We start from the raw sequence: 26,250 nt of genomic DNA on the forward strand, positions 1-26,250 counted from the left end.
GAGAGAGAGAGAGAAAAAAATTTATATGTACATATTGTTCAGTGTGATATGGTAGGCTATAGTATAAAAACACTTTTTCGAGCCCCTCCAACCACACACATATACTATGCAAAAAGAGGTAATTCATATCCTAAACTTTATTCTTTTTAGATACAATAGTAAATAAAAACAAAAATGAGTATGACTTGAATGGTATCATGTAAAAAATAAAAAAAGGGGGGATCATAGTTTATAGACTTCTTCATCATGTAACAAAGGCACCGTTGTATTCTCTTGTTCTGCTGTGAGATCTGTGGAATTGGCTCTTTTTACTTGACCATCTCTCTTTTGTAGATATACAACAGATAACATGGAAATAATAAAGAGAACAATCAAGAATGCACTTGTTGTAAATCCCTTATGATAGTATGGTGCATCTGTTACTGGCCATAAAACAAGGGGTGTCCAAATCCACATCAAAGACGAAGACGTGTTCATGATAGCAATGGCCATGGCTCTGATTTCACTGTCTGATGAGATAGTCTCACTTGCCCATGTCATAATAATCTATAAGACAGTTAGTGATCATGTCAAAAGAATGTTGATCTGCTTACAGAAGCAATAGATCCTAAGCCTGCATGTGTAACTAGAAATGCAATATAAAGTAAAGGAAAAGGTTGTACAAAAGCGGACAATAAGCTACAAAAGATTGAATATGATATGTAGAGACATTATGATTACATACCACATGCCTAAAAGCCCTATAGTAGCTGGAACAACAATACAACTAAAGAAGAAAAAAAGAAGGTCAATGTATACCTTCTACAACACAAGACTTACCCTATTCGATTACGATATTTATCACTAATAAAGCCATTACATAAGCCAAACAGCATAGTGATGATCGTATCAGGCTAAATAAAACATCAATATGTGTTACAGATACGCCATTCACTTACTGTTGTCAATAGATTAGCAGTGATTGCATCAAAGCCAACTTTTTTAGCTACAATACCAAGTACTTGAGAAGCGCCTGTAGCAATATGTATGGATGCCCAACTAATCACAAATGGATAGAGGTATTTGTTTGTGAGTAACAGTTTGATTTTATCCCATGTCTTGAAGCCTTTGTCTTGTTCCTGGTAATTTGATCTTTGAATGGCTAGTTCGCGTTCTTGTTGATTCAGCCACTCGGTATTATGAGGATAATCAGGTAAATAAGTGTAGCCCGAGCAAGCCAATATGACAGTAATGCTTGCGTCAAACAGAAACATCCAACGCCAACTAAAACACTGTTAGGCATATTCACATGATATCAAGTAAACTAACCCACTAATGCCAAAAATACCGTCCATTGTCTTTAGCATGACTGCTTGTACAACACCACTGAGTCCACTACCGAAAGCACCACAGATGGTCATGAATGCCAATCGTTTGCCTAACTCCTTTTTTGTATACCAAGTACCGAGTAAAAAAACGATCTGCAAAAATAAATATGCTGGCTGAGTAAACATTCAGGTGAACGATAATCAACTTACGCCTGGAAAAAAGCCTGCTTCCGCTATTCCCAACATGAATCGAATAATATAAACTCCTCTGACAGATTGAACACAAGCCATAGCCAAGGTCAAGAGGCACCAAATAGCTTCTAATGCAGGTAAATATTTTGAAGGCCTTAATCTTGAAAGTAAGATATTTGAAGGTAACTGCATTCTATATGATTACTAAATAAATAAGCATAGAATGAGGAATTCTTACGATAAATAACCAATCATAAACAAAACGCCCATCCAGTTGTATTGTAGGCCTGTAATTTTGAGTTCTTCTTCCATGCCACTGATGAACGCGCTTCCTAAAAACCAAAGCATCAGCAAAAAGAAGTTCGCTTCTCTTTCTAGTTACCTAAATTGGTGTTGTCTAATGTCTTTACAAGGTTCCCAAACATGGCAAAGACCAGTAGTCTCTTGTCTAGTCGATGGACAAGTTCTATTTCTGCGTGGCGGTCGTATGTTTGCTTGCTTTCAACAGCGATTTCCAATTCAATAGAAGGCTCAGACAAAGAAGCTGTAGACCAATTGTGTTTCAACAATAGAGATTCATCGATTTCTTCATCAAATTTAGGCACCATATTCACTAAACAAAGAAAAAGAAAGAGAAAAGAAAAGAAAAGAAAAAGATAGGAAGGAGTAAATTAATATCATGTTCAAAAGCGGGGGGAGATAAAAAAAAAAAAAAAGCATAAATCTCCAACAATCAGCCTGAAATTGAAATGCTGTAACCACGTTTCCTGCATAAAGGTGCCAAATGACTGCTTCAATGGATTTCATTGGGCAGTTTATATGCTTAATGAAGAAGATGCCTTTTATGTAACAACAATTATATTGTCTTGAATGTATCACATCATCTTGTCATAGCTAGAAAACAGACTTAATGTTCTTAGTATCACCATCTGCATTAACAATTGCTTTTTATTTGTTCATAGGCAAAGAAGATTATGTTCAATAGGATATAGTTTTGTCCGGCTGATATACTAGGGTACGATGTAGTTTTCTTCAATGCGTCAAAGAATGTGTCTGAACTTCAGTGTATTAATAGTGTCAGAGTAGCTTGTTTCTTGTTGATAGTATAGAATGAATTGATAGTCTTTTTAAAAAGAAACGGCCAGGTTCATCTTGAGTCAGCATGTATGGCTACTTCCAAATAAGCACTAAATGCAGCTTTTGATGTTTTAGGATTATTATATTTTATTGAGTTTAATAAATTTGGCATATTGCATAAACGATAATCAGACCCTCCAAACTTATTTAAAATGGCTTTGTAAATATCAAAAGAACCCCACTTGTTTGTAAAGATACGGAGTTTGTTTCAGCATTTTCCATATATATTTATAGAGTTAGTGTATGACAAGCGACATAAACAAAATAAACTATAGACTTTTTCCAGTAGTATGAAACAGAAAGAAAAAAAAAGAGAGAGCTGCACTGTTTGTTTTATAACATTCTGTCTTGACATCACTGGTATATAAAAGAATTTGCTTTTTGACTTTCTTTTCTTTCCCTTTAATTTCTCATCAAGAAAAAAAGAAATGCCTATACCAGTCAAGCCAGTTAATTTGTCAGGAGGCCAATGGTAATAATGACACCTTCTTTATATGTAGAAAATGATTGACATTTTCATATAGTGATCACTGCGGTCAGGTAAAATGAACCCTTTATATTAGCTTGTATCTAATACAAACTATATAGTATGGTCATAGCAGAAAGTCATGTAGTCTACTCAAATCAAAATAACAATACCCCTCTTTCACCTTTGTTTTCTATGTTCTCTTTTATTTAAAAATAAACTAAACAAGCTCCATATAACGCTTTAATTCCCAATCAGTTACTGCATTTTGCCACAAATGCCACTCATGTCTTCTTGTACTAACGTAATGATTAACAAATTCATCACCCAACACTTGACGAGCAACAGATCCCTCTTGGTCCATTGCATTAGCAGCTTCTTGTAAAGTACGTGCCAAACGCTCTTGTTTGGAAACATCTTCAGCTGTACTACTTGGTCCTGATGGTAATTCTTGTTTCGTCTTGATACCCCAATAGCCACATTTTAGGATAGCAGCCAAAGCCAAATGAGGATTAATGTCTGCACCTGAAACACGCTACCAAACAACATTTAGATTTATATCTGTGCACATAGCATAAACAAAGATGCCTTACCATTTCCATTCTTGTAGAATTACCAGATGCAATGACACGTACTGCACTGTGACGAGAATCCATACCCCATGAAACACTTACAGGTGCCCAATAGTTTTCCACAAGTCGTTTATAACTAACATCCAACATGAGTGCTGCAAATCCTATTTTGAACGACATTACCTGTTTACAGTAGGTGCTAAAATGGCCAAAATACTAGGCAGTCCTCTCAACACACCAGCCAAGAACCAAACACCATGTTGAGTCAATCCAGGCACATCACTTGGTTCACCCACAGCAAACACATTGTCACCCTTACTGTTCTTGAGACTGAAATGCATATGGCCTGAGCAACCAGGCTGATCACCATAAGGTTTGGCCATGAACGATGTCATGACACCATGTTTTAAACCGATCTGCTTCATGGATGTCTTGAACAATGCAGCACGATCACCCGCTTCTTTTGCCTCTTGGTAAAGAATGGCAGCTTCAAAGACACCAGGACCTGTTTCTGTATGCCAACTTTCGACATCGACCTTGAATTGCTTGAGCCAGTCAAATGAATTGTAATAGAATGCTTGGTTCTGTAAAGGACGCAAGAGTGAATAGCCACACATGCCCACAGTCAAAGGTTTAGGTTGACTGTATTCTTTATCAGCTAGACTCTTTGCGGTCTCTAAATTATGAAATGGATTAGACGCTGTGTACGCATGATGAAGAAGACTTACCCTGAAAGCAAAAGAACTCAAACTCAACACCACAATAAGGAACTATACCCATTTGTTTGAAATCATCAACAACACCTGTAAGCAAACTTCTAGGACAGCAGTACAATGGCTTATTGGTGGTAGGATGATAGAGATGAACAAGGAAGAAAGGGATGTTATCTTCCCACGGAATACGACGATAAGAAGCCAAATCAATCTTGGCAATCAAATCAAAATATTGACAATCTTTTCCAGCAAATTCAATAGATGTAGTGTAAGTGTTGTCCTGAATATCCCAGCCAAAGATAACAGAGCAGAAACCTGTTTTTTTTATGAGCTATTTGATCACGAATTGACAATACTAACCAAACCCGTCTTCAATGACCTGCAGAAACTTATCTTTATGAATGATCTTGCCACGTAGTAAACCATCAATATCAACAGCGGCTACTTTGATCTTGGTATCATTTTGCAAGAGATCCTTTGCATTGTCAAGTGTAAGTGTTTCTGTCATTGTATTTTCTAGTAGTAATAATAATAAGGAAAAGAAGGGAAGAAAAGAAAGAAAAGGTACATTCTCACTTTTATTATTAGTTTATGCACGACTACGTTATCTCATCAGCAGCCAATGAATGCCGATAAATACTCAGAAAATAACCGCAGTCACTTGGAGAGTACCATCAACTACAAGACCGTTAGAGAGGTGTCTTATGAAGATTATCTGATATTAAATTAAATGAAATCATCATTTCCTTATTTATCCCCAGGATAATGCATAGGTCTAAATTTGGAGACTTGTTGCTGCTTATCATCCATGCTGATAGAACTGTCATCAAATTTACGCACTCTTCGATTTAGGAATTGCTTGAAATCATCTTCAGTGTAGTATTGACTGAGTTTTATGGAAAAATGCGGGGAACGTTCTACCGAACAAGATTGTAGAGAGAGATCAACAATACCAGAGCTGACAATTGGTCATGAGACATAATTTTTTTTTTTTTTGTAAGGGAGACTTGCTCCAATTTTATTTTAAGTCCTTTAGACGTCAAAAGAGTGGAAGAAAAGACTGTGGTATTATAAGAACTAGACTAAGGAATGGGAAATGAGCCTGTGGTAGAAGAAATTGAGAAAAGAATAAGAGTTTAAGAGAGCTTGATAGATACTTGAAATGGAGAGAACATCATGAGTAGTGAGAGAGGAACTAGAAAGGAAAGCGGAGGAGAGAATTTACGGTTCATAATCAAGGCGGGATTCATCATGCAGCTTATTTGCTAAGCGGAAAACTGTCTTGGTTATAGTTTTGGAGAGGAATGGGTTTTCAGAAAAAACAGATTGCCAGTGAGCTTGCCAGAGGGCTAGAGCAGTGCATGCAAAGATTTGGAAGGTACTTAAGGAAGGAAAATGGAGGAGAGAAACACGAGGGATAACAACCCGAAGGAGGAGGACTTGACGTAGGAGATTGACCGAAGGTGCACGGATGTTGGGATTGATGTACTTGGAGAAGACATGAGACCAAACATCATACTTGGTAGGGCAGAGGAAATAAAAGTGATCAAAGGTATCAATGGAAGTAATGAGATTTGAAGGACAGTGGATACAAAAGTTATTAGGAACTGTATGGGGCATAAGACGATGTAGGTGAAAACGGTTGTTGACTTTGTTGTGAAGCATCCTGTAGAGGACATTGCGAGCAGGGAGAGGGATCTTGAGAGACCAAAAGCGTTTCCAGTTAGGCGATAGGCGGGGATGAGACATAATTGCCTCCTTGTTCTTTACGGAGATACAGTCCCTATTCAAGCAATAGAAAGCACCTTTCATTGTTCCTATTCCCTTCTCAGTTCTGTTCACTGGGTGGACCAATTTCTGGAAACAAAAAGATACAAGTCTGGGATGTACTATATTCGTTTGTAATGCATGCAATACTTGCGCTCCCCAGTAGCTTCTGCTTCCATTTTCCTTCATATCGTCTATGTCCTTTTAACCTTGAGCCTTGATCTACAACAAATAAACAAGCCTTTGACTTCTTAGGACCTGTTCAAAATGACACAATAAATACCAATCGCACGCTGTTATGAGTAGTGATTACCTTCTTTTCTTGATTACAGATTTTTAGACGGATTCGGGTATTCTGCAGTTCGTTCCTTCCGATAGCATTGGCTCTTTTACTAGAAGCATAACAATCACGTAATTCTTTTCTATGGCTTAAATGAACTTTGTATTTTTTTCTAAACTTTGCAGGACATTGTAAGCTATTTTCAGAGAGAATATAACAACTAATTTACTTAGAAATTCATTATTCCAAATATTTCACATTATGCATATTGAACATTGTTTGTAGTAACGAGTGTGAAAAGGTATTCATTCATATTGATGGTTATCAGCATAGAGGTGACCTTATAAACAACCACACTTATAGTCCTAAATATCAATAGGCTCTCTTGGCTTGAGATTTACAGTGTTCAGTTTCACGCGTCAAAAAAAGATACTGTATTTCCACCGTCAATTGGCCACTACTGAAAATTTTGGTCGCTTCTTTAATTTCAATTGGTCGCTTTTTTATACTTCAATTGGTCACTTTTCTGAACATCAATTAGTCTTTCTTTCTATAGATTGATCGTGCGTTAACTGTTTTATTGCAACTCTTTTCGTTAATCAACTTGTAAATGGATTCTAATATAACATTTTATTGCGAAGATGGAAGAGGAAACTTTTTTGACGATAAGAGTAACGAGGCAACAGCGTATGATGAAATTCCTTCTTTTCGCCTTAAAAAATAACAGATCTCAAGAATCTTGTTAAAAACAACACTTATTCAGAATTGCACACATCCGGAGAAACAGCTGTTAGCATGGAAGAAATAACAGTTAAAAGAAAGAAAGAGAAAATGAATATAATACATACACAGAAAAAGATTGGTTGTTATATCTTTATTTCGTTTTTCAAAAAGGTATGAAGCATAAGCAAGCCGTGGAGACTGCCAACGTCAACCAACATACAACACGAAAATGGAAGCAGAAGTATCAACAGAACTTTGAAGAGTATGTGTCTTATAAATCAACAAACCTTGTGCCTTTTCGTCCTGTGAGCCAACTAGATGATAGACACAAAGATTACTTGACCAGCTTTTTTGATGAAAACAAAAGGACAACTATCGAAGACGCCGTCAACAGCTTGATGCAAAACTTCGCGGGTCTTCAGATAAACCCCCCCCCCAGGGTAGCAGAATTCATGAAAGAAGAATATAATCTTTCTATTAAAGTAGTTTCTAGACATTCCATCGAAAAAACGGGCTGTTTGGATAAAGGAGTGGTTAGAGAAGGGGATGGTTTACCTTCAGAATCGTGTGTTTATAGATGAGTCAGGATTTGACATCAATATGACCCGTGGAAGAGCTTGGTCAACACGTGATGAACCAGCTACCGTAGAAACACCCTCAGGAAGGGCTACATCTCATACAGTATTGGGAGCTATTCCTTCCGTAGGCGTGGTAAATGTATCCATGAGAGAGCCCAGTAGCCTAAAGAGAAGAAAAGTGGTCGGAGCAACCAAGCGTAAGGCACCTGGTGATAAACTATCAGTACCTAACGGAACTACTGGTTCTCATTATATGCATTTCATTATCGACACAATGGATATCATGGACATGTTTCCAAGTATGCATGGATCTCACATTGTTATGGATAATGCTCCTATACACGTTCCTGCTTTGATTAGTCCTTTAATCGAAAGCCGCGGTTATATTCTGGTTTACCTTCCTCCTTATTCGCCAGAACTTAGCCCTATCGAAAATTCTTGGTCTATTGTTAAGTCCAAAGTTAGGTGTCATGCATTGAGAGACACATAAACTCTGACCAAAAGAATAATTGAGGCTTGTGAAGAAGTTCCTCTCCAACATCTTCAAAATTTTATTCAACATCCTGTAAATTTATTTCATAAGTGCTTAAAGAAGCTATCTAACTCAAATTTATTGCTCACTGAACAGAAGACATTATTGATTTATTTCAGTAAGTGACCAATTGAAATTTAAAAAGCGACCAGAATTTTCAGTAAAGTGACTAATTGATGGCAGAAATACAGTAGATGAATAATCCTTCAATATCGAATAAGACACTTGAATAACTTTTGGCTGACAGTGATTACTAATTTTTTTGGGGTCATCATGTTGAAGAATCTTGTGCCTGTGAAATAACCTGATGTTTTATGGTTTTTTTTTTTTTTTTTTTTTTTTTTTTTTTTTTTGGTTGTTACTTGAGATTTAGAAAGCTTTTATTGGCTTTATCGTAGATATATCATACTGTGTTAGCATTTTTCTTCCAATAAAGTGTAGAAGTGTATTAACCATCTATATATGATAAATGTATTCCTGAGAAAAGCAGAGATGTTGTGATAGTATGTCCTTTATTGCAATCCGAAAAAAAAAAAGACATTATTCAGCCTAGGTTGAACCCTGAAGGTAGTCGATTTGATAGAAGAAAGTTGACAAAATATCCGGGCATTTAAAAAATGTATATGTCTTATCAGCCAGTCATTGAGCGGCGAAATTAAGTTCTTTTTAGGTAAATTTCAGATTACAACGGTACAATCATTGATCCCTCTTAAACTAGCCAATGATAAGGCAAGCACATCCCAGATACTCCACCTATTTGTCCTTTGTTACACAAGTAAATTTATAGGTTAAAACTCTTGTCACCTCTTTTTTTCGCTCTTTTCTTTTTTTCAGTTTCCTATTCCCCCCCACTCTCTTAATATGACTACTGTTTATAGTTTGGAAGAAGTTGCAAAGCATAACACTAAGGATGATTTGTGGATGAGTATCCATGATAAGGTCTATAACGTTACCGAGTTTGTTCAAGAAGTAAGGCACAATATAGACCTAAAAGTTTTTTTTCTTACTTTTAATTGTATAGCACCCTGGTGGTAAGTAAATAATAGAAATTACACGTGATGTGATTCATGACACCACTTCCCTTCTTTTGTCTTCAGGTGAGGAAGTCTTGCTTGATGAAGCTGGTGAGTAATACACAGCATGAACAATCCTGTTTAATTTCTTGGATATGTAGGTAAAGATGCTACTGAATCATTTGAAGATATCGGACACTCAGATGAAGCCCGTGAAATTTTGGAAAAGTATTTGGTTGGTCAGTTGGATGAAGCTGTAAGTAAATCCAGGTTCAAGGAACACGACTAACTCTCGACTAGTCCAAGAGCAAGACTCACAAATTCAATGTCATTCGTGCTGGTGAACTTCCTGAGCCCAAGAAGTCCTCTGGATCGTAAGTCTTTCATTTTTTTTTTGTTTCTATTGATTGATTCACTCTTTAGTTCTCTTCGCGTGATTATTCCTGCCCTTATCGTTATTGGCGCTATTGCTTACAAATATGTTCTTGCTCCTCAATCTCATTAAATAAGGATTTTATTTGTATATTTGTTTTTTTATGCATATGTTATTTAAAACGATAAATATGTTACCTATCATTCCTTTCTTTTTCTTTTTCTTTTTCATTTTCATTCAATGGGAGCAAGTAAAAATGGCCATGTTTCAGCTCATATCGTTTTACATCAAATTTCATTTTTATTGACTGGTTTATGTACTACACTTGGTGTACAATGGCTGTTTTATAGAGGAGCAGCAAGTAAAAATCAACCAAAAATGTTCCTTCAGCTAATGATTATTTAGCATCCATGAGTTTTTTACCTCAGTTATCTTCTTATACTGGCATGTTGCTTGTTGGACTTTTTATACCTATTCTCTTGAAAAGAAAAATAACGGCTTACCATACTCTGTTCCAAGAAGAAGAACAACAACAACAACAGGTAAATAGATAGGGAGTAGCACATGTGTGTATTTACCTTGAATGGTAGCTATCAAGCAGTTTGTTTGTACAGACAGGAAATGATAAACTCGACGAAGAAGGACTTATTTGCCATGTATCTATTATCAAACTATCAGTATTGGAGATCATTTCCAGCTTTACACTCATGATAGGATTTTCCATTGTTGGAAGTGGTGTAAGTAAATATCTATATTGGCAAAGCGTTTAACAATACGACAAGATGTATCAAGTCATCTACAGTAGTGTTGTTGTCTGGTGTGCTATTTTGACTTGGTTGTTTATGAGAAGATCACTTTCAGGTGTTCAATGGATTGCTATTCTAGGCACTAGTTTTGGACTTGGCCTAAGTTCGCTTGATAACTTTTATCCAAAAGGACCACCTGTGCAAATAAGTGCAGATCAAGGTATAGTTCTAGCGCCTTCAAGCCAGACATTGTTTCAAGGTACCCTAATGACCTTGGCTGGTACTTTTATTTCAGGTAATGTCTTGAGGAGTTGTGTTTTTTGTTGTTTGTTTATAAAATGTATATAGCGTGTATCTATGTGTATTCTGATACGGTTCTTTCTAAGAACAAGTTACAACCATTGCCTGCTCGTGTGTGTTATTGGATAGGTGTTTACACTTCTCTTTTTAGTTGGGTTTGGATTATGGCTTATACACTTCCTCGAATTGACACTGTTATTCATGTGGATGAGCATGCTTCTACTACACACATCGTTTTAATGTACTTGGTAGTCACTATGGCGAGTGCACTTCATTCTTGGAATTATTATGAATTAATTGAATCAACAGGCAATGTAAGTTGATCCTGCACATATTTTTTTCTTATTCAACAATACTACTAGGTTGCTACAGGTATTTTACAAGGTCTAAGAGCAATTCTAGTGTATGGATTAAGCCATATTTGGTTTTGTGAAGAAGATGAAGCCCAATGTAAGTGTGATATGCATGTATTCACGTATACTCAAGATGTTTAGGTTTTACCACATCAAAAGGATGTGGATCTTTCATTGTCATTAGTTGCGTTTTGTTATTCACACTTGGTAAAAAAGAAAAATAATGTGCAGCCGATTGGAGACTCTGGATGGTAAAACTATTTTATAAAAAATGTCACCCAATGTACTATGAAGACCATGGATAGTTGTCCATTTGCATTAGTCTAGCACGTAATAGAAATACAGGCAAAAACAAGGCGAAAGAAAAACTCTTTCCCCAAGCCTATACGAAAATCAAATAATACGATGTACTATCATATTCGTATCCCGAACAAAGTTCTATCACATTTGCGCGTCTAATGTGAGTCGGGAGCGCGGGCTCAGAAAATTGAGATGTCATTTGGATTACCTGGTCGCCGACTTGTGGTCATCCCCGAGAAACAGAGCTTGAGAAAAATAAGGTTCTATTTAGGAGACATCAACACCGTATGGGCTTGCACAGTAAAGCTCATTTTGAATAGATTGTTTTAGGAGGGGGGTTGAGAGAAAAGGAATTTTATTTTTTTCTTTTAAATTTGTTTCGTTAGACCTGCAATAGACGTTCAACTTAAACAGCACTATCTTTAAAGCTCCAAATAAAAAGAACTTTTTTGCTAACAGTTTGGAGAATAAATATGGCAAGCTATATAGACTATGCAGGGCCTAAAAATTAACCAGTTTTATGTCAAAAGAGCAAATATACAAGAATGGAAGCATTGGAAGTTATTGGAAAGGATATCTAGAACGCCGAAAATCGACTGAATGACGAACTCGTTGGTAAGGCTTTAGACAAAAAGTGATAGTTTCTTCCCCCCCCCCAAATGTAATCATGTTTTATGTTCTAGTATATAGGTGACATTGAGTTATTTTAGGTGTAGGGTTTAATTATATTATACAAATAGATTTCAGATAAAGAAAATAATTTCCATCACAAAACACCTAATTACGAATATTTCACAATTCGACACTTAAACGAAATAGACTCGTATGATAATAATAATAATAAACTTCGTTGGTCTAGAAAACATGCAACTTCGCCTTAAACTGAAGTTAAAATAATGCTTTCCCCAGAGAAAATAAATGAAAGAGAACCTATGAAAAACTGGCGCCTTTTGATTTCCTCTTGTTTCTTGCACGTTTGTACTCCAAGGGGGCGTGGGGGTAAGATTATATGCGTGTGTGTGAGTATGATCGGGAACAATAGAAAACCTTATTTGTCAAGTATAAATCTATCCTATTTTTTTCTATCTTATTCTCTTTTTTTCTTTTGTTATACAATACTCATCATGTGGATGGAAAATACTATGACTGATTTACAAAACACAAAACAACTGTTGGGAGTTACAAAGCAGTTGTATATTGATCATTACTCAGAAGATGATGATGCTACTACTATTACTACTACTGGGAAGACCTTCAGTACAGACCATCATTCTTTTGATTCCCCCTCTATAAGCAATGATGAAGATGTGTTCTTATTTGAAGAGTCAATGAAAAACTCAGAAGATAACAGAGTATCTCGGTATCAAAACACCTATTTCATGGATGGTGGAAATCGTTTTATTTCAGTAAGTGAATATTTCATATCTTTGCTCTTTACTGACTTGTTTATAGTTACCTATGCTCGGTAACACAAGCACGAAAGCTGCATCTCATATTTCAAGAATGTTTGAAGACTGGCTACAGAATAAGCTTTATCATCAAAGTGCCAATGAAAGTCTATTAGATAGACTACCTATTTTAGAAGACTCGGTTGAACTCTTGACAGAAGACATTATCAACAAACTAAAATCCCGTCAATCAGTGAAAGGCCTGATTGGCCTCTCTCGTGTCTTGATCAAGATTCGCACAGGCCATGTTTACACATATCATCAACTGGATCAACCTTTGATTACTGCTGACATGGAGGACTTCTTTCAACAGTTTCCCTTGTTTGTGGAAATTATTATTTATACGATGCCTAAAGATTTAGATCAATCTACTGATAATATTGAGTTGCTTTTAACTGTCGAAAACATCACTATTAACCCTTCTGATCCTTATCATATCAAACAAGAAATCTCATTAATCGCTTAACTTCATACCCCTTTCATTTCCGTTTTATTATAAAATTGTTTATTCTGAATCAGAACCATAATCTGCTAAAGAAGCTACAATAGATTCACTATCGTTTGGTTTAGTCTTTTTTAAGACTATCTCTGGTTTTTTTGTTTGTTGTTGTTGTTGTTGTTGTTGTTGTTGTTGTTTTTGTTTGGTGAAAGGGTTTTGACTATAAAATGGATCCAGCTTTAGTCTAGTGTGTACTCGAGCTATTTGACTTAAATCACGCTTATTTGACTCGCTCTTTTCAAAAAGAGACGAAACAGCTGTCTGTAATCGCTTTTTATCAAGTAATTCAGATGAAGCATAACTAGTTGTTTTGGCTGCAATTTCATCGCTGGGTATCTGTGGCAATAACTCAATGGTTAAAGAATGCTTATCACGCACTTTGTCTGCTTCTTCTTTTGCTAGTTTATCTCGTTTCTTTTCTTCTCTAAGCCGCTTTCGTAATTGTTGTGATTTTGTATAAGGATCTGCCCATTGAGATTGATTTAAGTTCTGTAGCTGTGTCAAGTGCGGTGTTGCATTCTCCAGTGTTTTTTTATCAGCGATCCCATGCTCCAAGCGATACATGGGGTCATTTTCTAGTTTCTCCTTGACTTGTTCATCTGGTCTTTTGTTTAGAAGGATTGACCAAGATACAGAGATACACATTTACCTTGTAATTTAATAACTTCTGTATCCTCCTCATTCCATTCTTCTACTTTCTTTCTAGCTCCACTGACAACAACATATTGTGTGTTCTATACAAGCGTTAATTTTAAGATGCTTACCGCTTATAAAATACCTTTGGATCTGTATGAATCTCAATCCAATTGCTGCATAAATGACAGCGCATTCTGAACTGAAGAATAGGTGTACTATAATAGTTCCCAATCCTTTTCTTTTCAGCATTGTAGCGAACACCTAGTCTATTAAGTTTGGATTCTGAAGACTAAAATCATTACCTTGACCAATATGATTATCACAACCCGTACACCAAATATTGAAGGGTAACTCAAATCTAACCGATCAGAGTGATCAGCAAACATGAACCAGATCATGTATATGAATACCTAACAATCAGAATACCCTGATCGAGCTTTCTTGCTCTATCGCCCAAGGCATGCTTGCCATAATGTGTATTGATCGAGCCCTAACATGTTATTTGTTAAACTGGATTAACTCAACCATGATTTACTTTTTCAGGCGTCCAGTCAGGAGGATAATACTTGTTAAACGGTTGCATAACACGTAGTTTATGAAGAAGATGAGAAAAAAAAACAAGCAGTCTACATCGAACTATTTCTGCCTCAAAATGAAGCGTTTATGCCTTCTTTTTTTTTTTTAAGAAGTCGCTGAGTGACCATCTACGACATATTATAATACTCATAGAAAGTAATAACTATGAAAACAATATATATTGATTCAATGGTGCTGATATCACAGAGTGTATTCCATCACCCAGCCTATATTATTTAACCTATAGCACTCTTGTCAAACTAGATTGATAAAATTAAAATGACTACTTTTCTTAATAAAAAAAAGCCCATCTTCATTATTGAAATACACTGCTGAACTGCTTTATAAACCTCTTTACATCAAAGTACCAACCTTATCTTGATACAAAAGAATATTTCAAATCGAGATTGTTTGTGACACAAGATGATTTCATTATTATTTGTACAGAAAAATGATGAAAATATGATGTTTATTTACAAATTTAGTTCTTTGATTTAGCAAGAGCCTTTTCAACTCGACTGCGATAATCGGGATCAGCGCGCTCAAACATGTTCATGGCCTTATCTACAATTTCTTGCTTACAAACAGCCAATTCTTCAGCAATACTATCGGCCAAATCATTCTTGTCTTCGTCGCTCATAAGACGATAAAGATTACCAGGTTGGACAAAATCATCGTCAGTGACTTGATAACTGAAGCGACCTGTCATGCCTTCGATTTCTTCAGGGGCAAAAGTAGAACCGATAATGTTGTTTTGAACAGGACCACCCATGGAATTAGGACCATAGTTGGGAGCAGATCCGCCATTATCTTCCACAGCCATGAAGCCATCACGCTGATAGTTATTGACGGGCACGCGAGGACGGTTAATGGGGATTTGATGATAGTTCACACCGAGACGGTAACGATGAGCATCAGGATAAGAAAAGAGACGGCCTTGCAACATACGGTCAGCAGAGACATCGATACCGGGAACCATATGAGAAGGTGAGAATGCAGATTGTTCAGTTTCTGCAAAGTAATTTTCAGGGTTTCTGTTTAAAGTAAATGTACCAACAGGAATAAGAGGGTAGTCCTTGTGTGGCCAGACCTTAGTGACATCGAAAATGTTCCATTTGTACTTCTTGGCGTCTTCAGGCTCCATCACTTGGAAGAACACATCCCAGGAAGGATACTCACCGCGCTCAATTGCTTCAAATAGATCTCTGGTAGCATAATCAGGATCGGAGCCTTCTAGTTCTTTGGCTTGTTTGGCCTTTAAGTTCTTGCTGCCATTCTTGGCCTTAAAGTGCCACTTGAAGTACTTGAACTTGCCTTCGTTATCAACCAACTTGAAAGTGTGGGATCCGTAGCCATGCATGAAACGGAAACCGTCAGGAGTACCGTAATTTGACATAAGGATAGTGACTTGATGCAGCGATTCGGGAACAGAAGTATAGAAATCCCATTTGGCTTCAGGGTTCTTCAAGTTGGTTTGAGGATCACGCTTTTGTGTGTGAATGAAATCGGGGAACTTGGAGGGATCACGGATAAAGAAAACAGGAGTATTGTTACCAACCACATCGAAATTGCCTTCCTCGGTATAGAACTTGAGGGAGAAACCACGGGGATCACGGGCAGTATCAGCGCTACCCTTTTCACCACCTACAGTAGAGAAGCGAGCAAACATAGGGGTCTTTTTACCAATGCCATTAAGAAACTTGGCCTTTGTGAGATGAGATACATCATGTGTGACAACTACGACATGTTAAAAGAGCCCTTTTTTTACTGCAGTTATTACTTACCAAATTCACCATGAGCACCAGCACCCTTAGCATGAACAACACGTTCAGGGATACGTTCTCTATCGAAATGAGAGATCTTGTCAATCAAATGAAAATCAGAAATGAGAATGGGTCCGTTGACACCAGCAGTAATGGAAGTCTGGTCATTATCAACAGGGCAGCCGTTGGAAGTAGTCAAGATCTTGTTAGACATAATGCGTAGATTAATAATTTATAAGAACAAAAAAGAATAAATTAGTACCATTAATTCAATCGAGATCTTTTATAACTTTCCCTGTGGTTTCACAAAGACTTGTTGAATTGGGTAATGTCTTATGCAAAGTTCATCCTGTCCAATCGTACATAATATGACAAAGCAAAAGTGACGTATATGTCAATATAGGGTCTGATGCTTTGAATATAATATTTTAACTTCAGATTAAGACGATTTTGCATTTTTTTTAGGCTAATTAGATTTGTTGTTTAAGACAAACTGACGTGCCTGATGGAGGGCAAAGTAGGAGACATCAAATCCTTAAATAAACCATTACTTTACGAAATGTTTAAACCAATTAGCTTTTGAAGGCCAACATATTTATATAAAGGCGGCTACTTCTTGGGAGAACAAGGTATCTCTTGATGCATTGCTCAAAATAGGCGCGAGATTAATCAATACTGAAAACGACATTACCACAACGGAAAATGCAAAAGAAATTCCCGGTAGTGCAAAATATATTTGAGATATAGTCAATAGAATGGCGTCGATGCTTACAGATTTATAGTTAATCTCTAACGTACAAGAGAATATTTTAACTTCTTCTCCTTTGAAAATGCTATAATTGACTCAGAACAACGTAAATAAGATCTGAAAAAAAGGGCTAAATGAACTGCAGTGCTTATTAATTTTGTTTATATACTATGTTTACTATTACTTTTTTCTTGTTCTTTTTTTTTTTAAAAAAAATGTTCATGTATACCAATAGAAGTAGAATTAAAAAAAAAAGAAGGCGCATGATAGTATGACTCATGATAAAGGCACGACATATGAGCTCTGAATGTTAAAAAACAACTTTTGTTTATTTTTACTCGAATTTGCTTGGCACGCAATAGAGACACTGTTTGTATGCATAAACAATATTCTGCCGATAAATAGAAAATCTACTACCATAGATGGTCACATCTGTTTTACAACATATTGTGTATTGCATAAAGAACAAAATTCATTAGATAAAATCAAACTCCTTACATGCTTCTCCTCTCACACCCCTTTATTTTTTTAAAGAGTGTTTATCTCCTTCTCTTTATTTTTTTTCTTTTTCCTTTTTCTGTAAGCAATGCCAAACCAAAACTCACTTCACAAGTCGCTCATAAATCATACCGAGTCAAACGCGATACGAATAAGTCTTCCTTCTTTCTATCATGAAAATGTTACAGAACCAAATGAGGTAAAAAAGAAAAAGAAAAAGAAAAAGGTCCTTTCTCTAGTATGTTCAACTTGAATAGAGCCACTCTATTCTATTTACTCGCAAAAGATCAGCCACTTATGACCCAAATAGTACATTTGATCCACAAAAAAAGGCTCGATCAGACGATACAGTACTTTGTGAACCATGCGTCTGGGCAAATCAGATCGAGAATTCAAGCACATTAAATGCACTATGGCAACTCCCTTCCATGATTCATGCGTTTGATCTTATCCCACACAACCACAAGACGTATCTTTTATTTCAATTACTGAAAAGGTCCTCAATAGACACACTTCAGTTTGTCAATGCTATGATTATGCCTATTCTTAAGCGCGATTTCTTATCCACATTGCCCCTCGAATTATCAAAACATATCACAAGATGCTTGGACCCTTTTTCACTTGCTAGGGCTTCTTGCGTATCTAAAAAGTGGAAAACAATGATTGATAGTGATGATGAATTATGGAAGACATGGCTACTGCAAGATGGTTATTCACTTCATGATCCTATCCACCCTCTTCTCAAGACCACTAGCTACAAGACACTGTATGCACGACACCACACATTAAGACAGAATTGGCGTAAAGGAAGAGCACAAGAAAAGACGTTTCGTGGCCATGACACGTCTGTCGTCACTTGCTTGCAATTTGATGATGACAAAATTGTTTCTGGTGCAGACGATGCGTACATTAATATTTACGATACAGCAACAGGGAAAAAACGCATGACTTTAGAAGGCCATGAAGGGGGTGTATGGGCACTTCAATATGTGGAAAATACGCTTGTTACTGGTTCTACAGATCGCCGTGTCCATGTCTGGAATATGGAGACAGGTAAATGCACGCATGTGTTTACTGGCCATACATCTACTATTCGGTGTTTGCTCATTACAGAACCTGTTCGACAAGGCGGGCCACGTATGATTATTACCGGCTCCCGTGATGCCACACTACGCGTATGGAAACTGCCTGACGCAAACGACCAGCCATTTTCTGGTGATGCGGATGACGTGAACCCCTTTTTTATACAGTCCTTAATTGGCCATCGACAGTCCGTGAGAGCCATTGCTTCACATAAAAATATTATCGTCAGTGGAAGTTATGACAGTACAGTGCGTGTCTGGGATCTCCATACAGGCCACTCTCTCCACGTATTGGAAGGACATACACAGAAAGTATATACTGTTGTCATTGATTCAGATCGAAACAGGTGTATGAGTGGTAGTCTAGATTCAACCGTACGTGTATGGGATTTGAAGACGGGTCAGTGTCTATGGAGACTAGAAGGCCATACTGTTCTTGTTGGGCTATTGGGATTAACAGATCAATGCCTTGTTTCTGCAGCAGCAGATGCTGTGATTCGTATCTGGTCTACAGAAACAGGTGTTTGTTATCATGCTTTGTCCGGACACAGGAACTCGATTACATGTTTTCAACACGACAATCATAAAATCATTTCTGGTGCTGAAGGCGGGGTCAAGATATGGGATGTAAAGACTGGTAAATTCGAAAACGATTTAATTAAAGATGTGGATGTGGTATGGCGTTTGGGATTCAATGCACGCCGGTGTATAGCAGCAGTACAAAAGTAAGTTTTTTTTTTTTTTTTTTTTTTTTTTTTATTCATATGAACAGGAAAAACGAGACATCGTTTAGGATATTGGATTTTGGCATTCATCATCTGTAAAAGCGAAATTTGGCTGTGAATCAAATAAGTCAGTGCTGTTTCCAATTTTTAGTTGCAAGCACGTTTCCTAAAGATTAGATCAAATTGGCAATAAAACATTTATTAATTGTCTTCAAATCTTGTTGCTTCATGTTTGAAATAGCTTGTGCTTTTTTCATTGTTTATTTTGCATTTAAACAGTTGATAAGCAAAGAAAGGTTGAAGAGGCAAGCCTCTGTTTGACAAGCACAGAAAAAAAAAGTGAGAGAAAGAGAAAATGGTGCCTGGCATTTCTTTCTTTCTCTGTTGTCCGGAGTCTCAATGCTGCAAAAATAACAGAGTAAAAAAAAAAAAAAAAAAAAAAAAGGCCACTGTTAAATTAATTTATTCTTTCTTTCATCACCCTTTTTTTTTTTACAGACAAGACTGTATGATGCTCTCAAAAGCACCTTTAAGAAAGAAGCGTAACTTTAAGAACTTAACACTTCCAAACTCGCCTGTTGTGGTTGGTTCCCCACCATCATCTGCTTCTCTGAATGAATCAACAGACAGATCAGCCATCAAGACTGCTACTAATGACTATACTCAACTGTGTGACCAACTAAGTGAGCTGGAGATTGGTCTTGAACTACGATTGGATCTACGCCCTGAAGATTTTAAGTCAATAGATGAGCTTGGAAGAGGAAACGGCGGGACCGTATCAAAAGTGCTGCATATCAGAACAAATACAGTCATGGCAAGAAAGGTAGTTGACAATTGATCCAAATTGATACATTTCTAGGATACTCCATGGCAACAGTTACTAAGAAATTCTCTAGATTGTGCATATTGATGCTAATATGAATGTAAGAAAGCAAATAATGCGTGAATTACAGTTCATGCACGATTGCAATTCAAAACATATTGTAAGTTTCTACGGTGCTTTTATGAATGGAGGAGATATCTCAATTTGTATGGAGTACATGGATGCGGGGTATGTTTAAATTCCATTTTTATACTCTATTATTAATTTTAAAATAGCTCACTTGATCAAATCTATAAAAAACATGGTCCTTTTCCTCTAGATGTCTTGAAGAAAGTGGCGTATGCAGTAAGTTACTGATTGAGTCTCTACTAGTGATTTATGTCTCTGGTTAGATTGTAGATGGCTTAATATACCTTTATGACGAACATCGTATTATTCATAGAGGTAAGCAAAATATAGAGTGTGTGATATGAATAACACCCTATTAGATTTGAAGCCTTCCAATGTCTTGGTCAATTCACAAGGTCAAATTAAGCTATGTGATTTTGGTGTTTCTGGTCAATTGATCAATTCAGTAGCAGACACATTTGTTGGAACAAGTTCATATATGAGTGTAAATACGTTTATAACCAAATATATATGTTATATTTACTGTTTTTTTCTTAATATATATAGCCGGAAAGGATTATGGGGTCTCCTTACTCAGTCAAGTCCGATGTCTGGTCTTTAGGTATCACATTGATGGAATTAGCTTTAGGAAGGTTCCCTTTCCCTCCTGAAGGAACACCTTTGTCTATCTTTGAATTGCTTCAGCACATTGTACATGAACCTGTACCTGTATTCCCTCCCAACAAAGAATATCCTTCTGACTTGACAGACTTTGTTGCTTTATGGTATGGATATGTTTGTTTAGATTATGTTCTCATTTTGTTTATATTAGTTTAACCAAGGATGTTAAAGAAAGAGCCACACCCAATGATCTAATGGTAAGCAAACAAAAAAAAAAAAAAAAAAACTACATTCAGCATGTCACTCATTCTATAATAGAATCATCAGTACCTCGTCTCTGCTGCTACAGAAAAAGTAGATCTCATTAAATGGGCAACAAGTATTACTAATAAACAAGGAGTGTGAATAAAATAAAATAAAAAAAAAAGAATAATAATTAATACTTCCTAGTCGGATCATTTATCGACAGTTGGATATAAGCTTTTCTCTCTTTCTTTTTTCAAACTGTATAATTCCGAGTGATATACCTTTTTTTTTGTATGTGAATATGTCGCTCTGTTTATAATTATTTTCCTACATGGACAGCAATAAAATGAATACTGCCTACAATGTTTGTTAACAACATGTCTTTTACGATCCAAATTTGTACCAATTGTCAAAATAATTTTATGCAGGCAATAATAACATCTAGAGCGCAAAATTTTAAATTGATCCTGTACAAAATAAACACATACTATCAATTCATTTTCGTATAAATACCTCAATACTTCTTGGGTCAATCTGCTTTTTTTTTTTATCACAAACACATATATTCAAATGCAAATCTCTCTTTCATTGATTTCCGCTGCTTTATTGGCTGTTGCCGTTTCTGCTGCACCTGCATCTCAAGTTTCTGCTTCTGTTTCCGCTTCTGTTGATGCTCAAGCTGCTTATGCCTCTGTCATTGCCAGTATGATGGATGCCTCTGATGCTTCTGTTGCTCCCTCTATGATGTCTCGTAACATGATGGAAAAGCGTTGGTCTTGGAAGAAGGACGATGACAAGGATGACAAGGACGACAAGAAGGATGATGAAAGCGATAGCGATAGCGACAGTGGTAGCGACAGCGATGATGATGACCACAAGGGCTGGAAGAAGGATGATGACAAGGACTGGAAGAAGGATGATGACAAGGACTGGAAGAAGGACGATGACAAGGACTGGAAGAAGGACGATGACAAGGACTGGAAGAAGGACGATGACAAGGACTGGAAGAAGGATGATGACAAGGACTGGAAGAAGGATGATGACAAGGACTGGAAGAAGGATGATGACAAGGAAGACAAGAAGAGCTGGGGTTACGATGAAGAAGATAAGGACTACGGTTACGACAAGAAGGATAGCAAGAAGAGCTGGGGTGAAGAAAAAGATAGGGACTACGGCTACGGTGGAGAAAAGGACTACGGTTACGGTGAAGAAAAGGACTACGGCTACGGTAACAAGGGTGGCAAGAAGAGCTGGGGCTATGAAGAAGAAAAGGACTATGGCTACGGTGAAGAAAAGGACTACGGCTACGGTAACAAGGGTGGCAAGAAGAGCTGGGGCTATGAAGAAGAAAAGGACTATGGCTACGGTGAAGAAAAAGAATACGGCTACGGTAACAAGGGTGGCAAGAAGAGCTGGGGCTATGAAGAAGAAAAGGACTATGGCTATGGTAAAGAGAAGGACTATGGTTACCACAAGGGAGGTGAAAGCCATGCCAGCAAGTCTTGGGGTGAAGACTACAAAGACAACAAGTATGGTAAGGGTGCCAGCGAATGGAGCCACAAGGACTATGCTAGCAAGAGCTGGAGTAATGATAAGAGCGCCAAGACTTGGGGTCACGATGACAAGGAAGGCTATACATCTGACTCTGATAACAAGTCGAGCAAGCACAAGAAAGGAAAGAAGAATTCCAAGGTTATGTTCATCTGGCACAACGCTGCACCCGCAGAAGGCGTTGCACCCACAGAAGGCGTTGCACCCACAGAAGGCGTTGCACCCACAGAAGGCGTTGCACCTCTCGTAACTCTCACTGTTTCCTCTGGTACAAGCACTGTCTTACAGGTCGCTCAAGAAACTGCGTAAGTTTTTATTTTTATTTTGTTAAGAATTTCAATCTGAACTCATTCTCTTTATAGTGAAGTTATCGTTACTCAAACTGAGGTTGCCACTCGTCTTCTCGGTTCTGACTTCTTGACTGTTGCCTAATTTATTTCTTACTAGAAGATTATCATTTATTTATTGAAATCAGCTTTTATTTATTTCATTAAAAAAGTTACAAATTTGAATAAAGTATCTACATTAAAACCTTATCATCGCAATTATGCTTTCTTTTTCAAGAATGATTAAAGGAATGAACACTCTTTTTTTTCTTTTTCTAGCTGTATTAAAGTTCAACCTTTTTTTGTATGTAGCTAATACCGACACTAACAACATCATCTACGCTATTCATACAAAGAAAAATAAAAAGGACATTACCGAGTTTTGTCTATCACAGAACCTTAACCTATTCGTCCTTCACATGCATTATTTTCAGAAAAAAAAACAGAGCTATTTGCATGTGAAAAAAAAGTTCATAAGCTTTATGGTTGTTCCTTAACACAATAATGACAAAACAATGTGTACTATTCAAGCTCTCTTTCTTAAAAGACATTCTCTCTTGTTGTTGCTTAATGAATCTTTCTGAGTTTACTTTCTATTGAATAAATAATCATAGAATGATTTCTCTGGCATACTCCAATTGGCAGCATTTACATAATCTATCGAATCTTTGTCGCTTTTTGTAACATAATTAGTGTAGGCAGGGTGACAAATATATGTCATTCGACCATGTTGCTCATCATCATCTTGACCTATATAGACGTTTAAGTAAAATCAAAATTTGCTACGTTATACAGTACTAAAAGAATAAAGTCCATAATATCTACTCATGGTATGCAGTACATATCGCTCAAATTGGTTATTTGAGGCCACTTGTAGTTTGAGATAAGCATGTTCAAGTGCATAAAGATCGTTTAGCCACTGATCAATGAACTGGATCAGTTGAAGCTCGTAATTGGTGACCAAACTTTGTGAGATATGGGCTTTCTTTAGATCATGACGAACATGTCTTGAAAGTAATTGTGGTGTAGCATTCTTTTCAATCAAGTTCAATGTCAATTCTTGATCTTCTTGATCGAGTGACAAAGCAGTAATTGTTTGGTGATGTTTTCTAGGTTGATTTGTATGATAACCAGGAGGACGTAAATCCTCAGCATAAAGCACAGCAGAGGGGTGATCCGAAAAAGTATCTATCATAGTAAATATCGTTTGTTGTTCATGTTGATTTAGACATACTATTTGTCCAACGTTGTCTTCTACGACTGCCTTCTTTCCCAATAAGATGAGAATAGCGGGATTCTTTCTTTTGCTCATCGCTACTCTCAGGTCGCTTATCTTTATAGACCTTTGGTTTTTGTTGCTTTTCTGGTGCTGTTTCTCGACTTATACCCAGCAATTGAGCTCTCTGTTGCAAAATAGACTCCCAATGGGCCGTGGAATGAACAAAGATAACAGTAGATTGTCTGTGGATAGTCATGATAATACAGACAAAAGAAAAAGGATAATTGTTACCAGGTTCTGACTTTAAATCCAACGGAGAAAGCTTTTTTTTTAAAAAAAATCATGCCCGTCAAAAACAAGGCAGATTAAGAAAGAGGTACAGCAAAACCAGAAGAAATCACTGTCTTGGAAGCCTGCTGCTTAGCAACAAGGTTGTGTTTACTTGGTAAATAAACACGAAGCGCACAGGTAACAAGGAGAGGGGGGTTCAACATGTATCACCAGCAGTTAAATCACCGCCAGAAGAATGGCTCAATAAAAAACCATTTCTCCCTTTTTTCCTCTATTGTTTTTTTTTCGCTCAGCACAAAATCATGGGACAAGCCAAGAGTAGGGAACGACACGAAAACAACATTTTATCTAAAAAGACACACTGTAAATGTTCCCTTTATCAACAAACATAGTCTTACTTTTCTCTAGTTACAAAGAAAGAGATTCACGATCTCCGCCATAAAGTAGACTCTTCAACGAAATCAAGCAGATCAAGTATTACTCAAGAAGTGTTCAAAGAGGTAAATGCAACGTCTTTTGTTCCAGACTAACGCAGGTAACAATAGACAGTAAAGAAATATGTGCCTTCTGTTTCTTCCAATGATGACGCCTTCCTAGAACAACTCTATTCTGCATTCGGTGGAGACAATAACAATAGTCTTGATTTTAGTGAATTTGTTGATGGTCTTAGTGTTTTTATGAAAGGAACTCCAGAAGAAAAACTTACATGTATGTGTGTGTGTGTATGTGTATGTGTGTGTGTGTGTGTGTGTGTGTGTGTGTGTGTGTGTGTGTGTGTGTGTGTGTGTGTGTGTGTGTGTGTGTGTGTGTGTGTGTGGGAAAATGAGCATAAGATTAACATCTCTTTTTTTTTTTTTATATCAGTGTCATTTAAACTTTATGATGTAAATCATGATGGCTATTTGACAAGTGCTGAATTGGAAAGGGTCATGCTAAAACTAGTAAGTAAAAAGCTCAAGAAAAAACATATTGTTGATATATTTTGTTAGTCTGGTGCATTTTCAAATGAAGATAGAACTACTGAAATTAAAGAGATGGTTGAACATATGTTTAAAGACTTTGACATTGATAATGATGGGCGTTTGGTAAGTCACTGACTCAATACAAAGAAATGTCTAATCAAAGTGTAGTCTTTTGAAGAATACAAATTATCTGTGATGAAGGAACCCTTGATTGTTGATTTTCTCGAGCAATTTTTAGCAGAGCATCATCTCTCGAACTATCCTCGGGCACCTTCACGTGCAGAATCCATCCGATCTCATATATCAGCTACAAATGGCAATCGCTCTCCATCGTCATCGTCTAAACTTTCTGTTAGACTATCGCAGGCGGAGTTACTGGAATACAGTCATCAGCAACATCGCTTACCTACCAATAACAATAGTAACAGTGTTCCTGCTAGTCCCACTACAGTTGGGAGTGAAAGGAAACCTTTGAGTCGTCCTACAAGTATGACCAGCCTGGATGCTGCATTGACTGCCATGGAAATAGGTGATGCAAGAAAGCAACAAATATCACCTACCTTATCTAGTATTGTTTCTTGATGATTTTTCTATGTATAATACCTAGAAGCCTTAATTCATATTCTATATTCTCTCTTAATACACATACACCCACACACACCTATTATTTTACTATTGTTGTTATTATTACTATTGTTGTTATTATTACTATTGTTGTTATTATTACTATTGTTGTTATTATTACTATTATTACTATTATTACTATTATTACTATT

General features: G+C 36.8%; 13 protein-coding genes across 13 annotated transcripts; 8 read left to right on the plus strand and 5 right to left on the minus strand.

The window, feature by feature from the left end:
- Positions 1–172: 172 nt before the first annotated feature.
- On the minus strand, positions 173–2,200 carry B0P05DRAFT_496120 (major facilitator superfamily domain-containing protein). Its single transcript, XM_051575386.1, has 9 exons — positions 1,882–2,200; positions 1,738–1,831; positions 1,518–1,692; positions 1,309–1,460; positions 939–1,263; positions 820–893; positions 725–766; positions 594–678; positions 173–546 (listed from the first exon to the last, which is right to left on the minus strand). The coding sequence occupies exons 1-9, from the start codon at positions 2,105–2,107 to the stop codon at positions 223–225; spliced, it is 1,497 nt and encodes a 498-aa protein (XP_051432117.1). The 5' UTR covers positions 2,108–2,200; the 3' UTR covers positions 173–222.
- Positions 2,201–3,298: 1,098 nt separating this feature from the next.
- B0P05DRAFT_553639 (uncharacterized protein) lies at positions 3,299–4,942 on the minus strand. Its single transcript, XM_051579596.1, has 5 exons — positions 4,748–4,942; positions 4,403–4,702; positions 3,858–4,350; positions 3,696–3,810; positions 3,299–3,637 (listed from the first exon to the last, which is right to left on the minus strand). The coding sequence occupies exons 1-5, from the start codon at positions 4,893–4,895 to the stop codon at positions 3,323–3,325; spliced, it is 1,371 nt and encodes a 456-aa protein (XP_051432118.1). The 5' UTR covers positions 4,896–4,942; the 3' UTR covers positions 3,299–3,322.
- A 1,910-nt stretch (positions 4,943–6,852) lies between these two features.
- On the plus strand, positions 6,853–7,923 carry B0P05DRAFT_553644 (uncharacterized protein; the record flags this gene model as incomplete). Its single annotated transcript, XM_051579597.1, has 1 exon — positions 6,853–7,923. A coding segment is annotated over exon 1 (271 nt), but the record flags the coding sequence as incomplete, so codon positions are not given.
- Positions 7,924–9,098: 1,175 nt separating this feature from the next.
- B0P05DRAFT_553651 (cytochrome b5-like heme/steroid binding domain-containing protein) lies at positions 9,099–9,870 on the plus strand. Its single transcript, XM_051579598.1, has 6 exons — positions 9,099–9,236; positions 9,289–9,298; positions 9,365–9,391; positions 9,442–9,536; positions 9,581–9,654; positions 9,704–9,870. The coding sequence occupies exons 1-6, from the start codon at positions 9,129–9,131 to the stop codon at positions 9,783–9,785; spliced, it is 396 nt and encodes a 131-aa protein (XP_051432120.1). The 5' UTR covers positions 9,099–9,128; the 3' UTR covers positions 9,786–9,870.
- A 23-nt stretch (positions 9,871–9,893) lies between these two features.
- B0P05DRAFT_475801 (uncharacterized protein) lies at positions 9,894–11,022 on the plus strand (the record flags this gene model as incomplete). The annotated part of the gene is made up of 5 exons (XM_051574864.1): positions 9,894–10,014; positions 10,059–10,195; positions 10,244–10,388; positions 10,515–10,694; positions 10,748–11,022. 5 exons carry the CDS (start codon positions 9,894–9,896, stop codon positions 11,020–11,022), a joined length of 858 nt encoding a protein of 285 aa, XP_051432121.1.
- Positions 11,023–12,447: 1,425 nt separating this feature from the next.
- On the plus strand, positions 12,448–13,436 carry B0P05DRAFT_553661 (uncharacterized protein). The gene is made up of 2 exons (XM_051579599.1): positions 12,448–12,758; positions 12,805–13,436. The coding sequence occupies exons 1-2, from the start codon at positions 12,477–12,479 to the stop codon at positions 13,264–13,266; spliced, it is 744 nt and encodes a 247-aa protein (XP_051432122.1). The 5' UTR covers positions 12,448–12,476; the 3' UTR covers positions 13,267–13,436.
- Positions 13,437–13,722: 286 nt separating this feature from the next.
- Positions 13,723–14,506, minus strand: B0P05DRAFT_439301 (CWC16 protein; the record flags this gene model as incomplete). The annotated part of the gene is made up of 6 exons (XM_051573738.1): positions 13,723–13,898; positions 13,949–14,033; positions 14,078–14,196; positions 14,238–14,293; positions 14,346–14,425; positions 14,471–14,506. Coding segments are annotated over 6 exons (552 nt in total), but the record flags the coding sequence as incomplete, so codon positions are not given.
- A 442-nt stretch (positions 14,507–14,948) lies between these two features.
- On the minus strand, positions 14,949–16,510 carry B0P05DRAFT_553666 (catalase). Its single transcript, XM_051579600.1, has 2 exons — positions 16,296–16,510; positions 14,949–16,248 (listed from the first exon to the last, which is right to left on the minus strand). Exons 1-2 carry the CDS (start codon positions 16,486–16,488, stop codon positions 14,993–14,995), a joined length of 1,449 nt encoding a protein of 482 aa, XP_051432124.1. The 5' UTR covers positions 16,489–16,510; the 3' UTR covers positions 14,949–14,992.
- Positions 16,511–17,313: 803 nt separating this feature from the next.
- On the plus strand, positions 17,314–19,586 carry B0P05DRAFT_553670 (WD40-repeat-containing domain protein). The gene is made up of 3 exons (XM_051579601.1): positions 17,314–17,719; positions 17,778–19,327; positions 19,375–19,586. The coding sequence occupies exons 1-3, from the start codon at positions 17,609–17,611 to the stop codon at positions 19,424–19,426; spliced, it is 1,713 nt and encodes a 570-aa protein (XP_051432125.1). The 5' UTR covers positions 17,314–17,608; the 3' UTR covers positions 19,427–19,586.
- A 205-nt stretch (positions 19,587–19,791) lies between these two features.
- Positions 19,792–21,245, plus strand: B0P05DRAFT_211572 (kinase-like domain-containing protein). Its single transcript, XM_051573235.1, has 7 exons — positions 19,792–20,150; positions 20,224–20,378; positions 20,426–20,495; positions 20,543–20,594; positions 20,639–20,763; positions 20,826–21,136; positions 21,198–21,245. Exons 1-6 carry the CDS (start codon positions 19,836–19,838, stop codon positions 21,093–21,095), a joined length of 987 nt encoding a protein of 328 aa, XP_051432126.1. The 5' UTR covers positions 19,792–19,835; the 3' UTR covers positions 21,096–21,136; positions 21,198–21,245.
- Positions 21,246–22,199: 954 nt separating this feature from the next.
- B0P05DRAFT_553678 (uncharacterized protein) lies at positions 22,200–23,225 on the plus strand. Its single transcript, XM_051579602.1, has 2 exons — positions 22,200–22,323; positions 22,405–23,225. Exons 1-2 carry the CDS (start codon positions 22,222–22,224, stop codon positions 22,924–22,926), a joined length of 624 nt encoding a protein of 207 aa, XP_051432127.1. The 5' UTR covers positions 22,200–22,221; the 3' UTR covers positions 22,927–23,225.
- On the minus strand, positions 23,226–24,787 carry B0P05DRAFT_598928 (uncharacterized protein). Its single transcript, XM_051583189.1, has 3 exons — positions 24,237–24,787; positions 23,801–24,190; positions 23,226–23,752 (listed from the first exon to the last, which is right to left on the minus strand). Exons 1-3 carry the CDS (start codon positions 24,475–24,477, stop codon positions 23,589–23,591), a joined length of 795 nt encoding a protein of 264 aa, XP_051432128.1. The 5' UTR covers positions 24,478–24,787; the 3' UTR covers positions 23,226–23,588.
- B0P05DRAFT_553685 (uncharacterized protein) lies at positions 24,788–26,238 on the plus strand. Its single transcript, XM_051579603.1, has 6 exons — positions 24,788–24,875; positions 24,921–25,012; positions 25,058–25,220; positions 25,377–25,453; positions 25,502–25,597; positions 25,643–26,238. The coding sequence occupies exons 1-6, from the start codon at positions 24,815–24,817 to the stop codon at positions 26,054–26,056; spliced, it is 903 nt and encodes a 300-aa protein (XP_051432129.1). The 5' UTR covers positions 24,788–24,814; the 3' UTR covers positions 26,057–26,238.
- Positions 26,239–26,250: the final 12 nt, after the last annotated feature.

This window comes from Gilbertella persicaria (genome assembly GCF_025201335.1).
Source record: "Gilbertella persicaria strain CBS 190.32 chromosome Unknown B0P05scaffold_38, whole genome shotgun sequence".
Classification (NCBI taxonomy): Eukaryota; Fungi; Mucoromycota; class Mucoromycetes; order Mucorales; family Choanephoraceae; genus Gilbertella; species Gilbertella persicaria.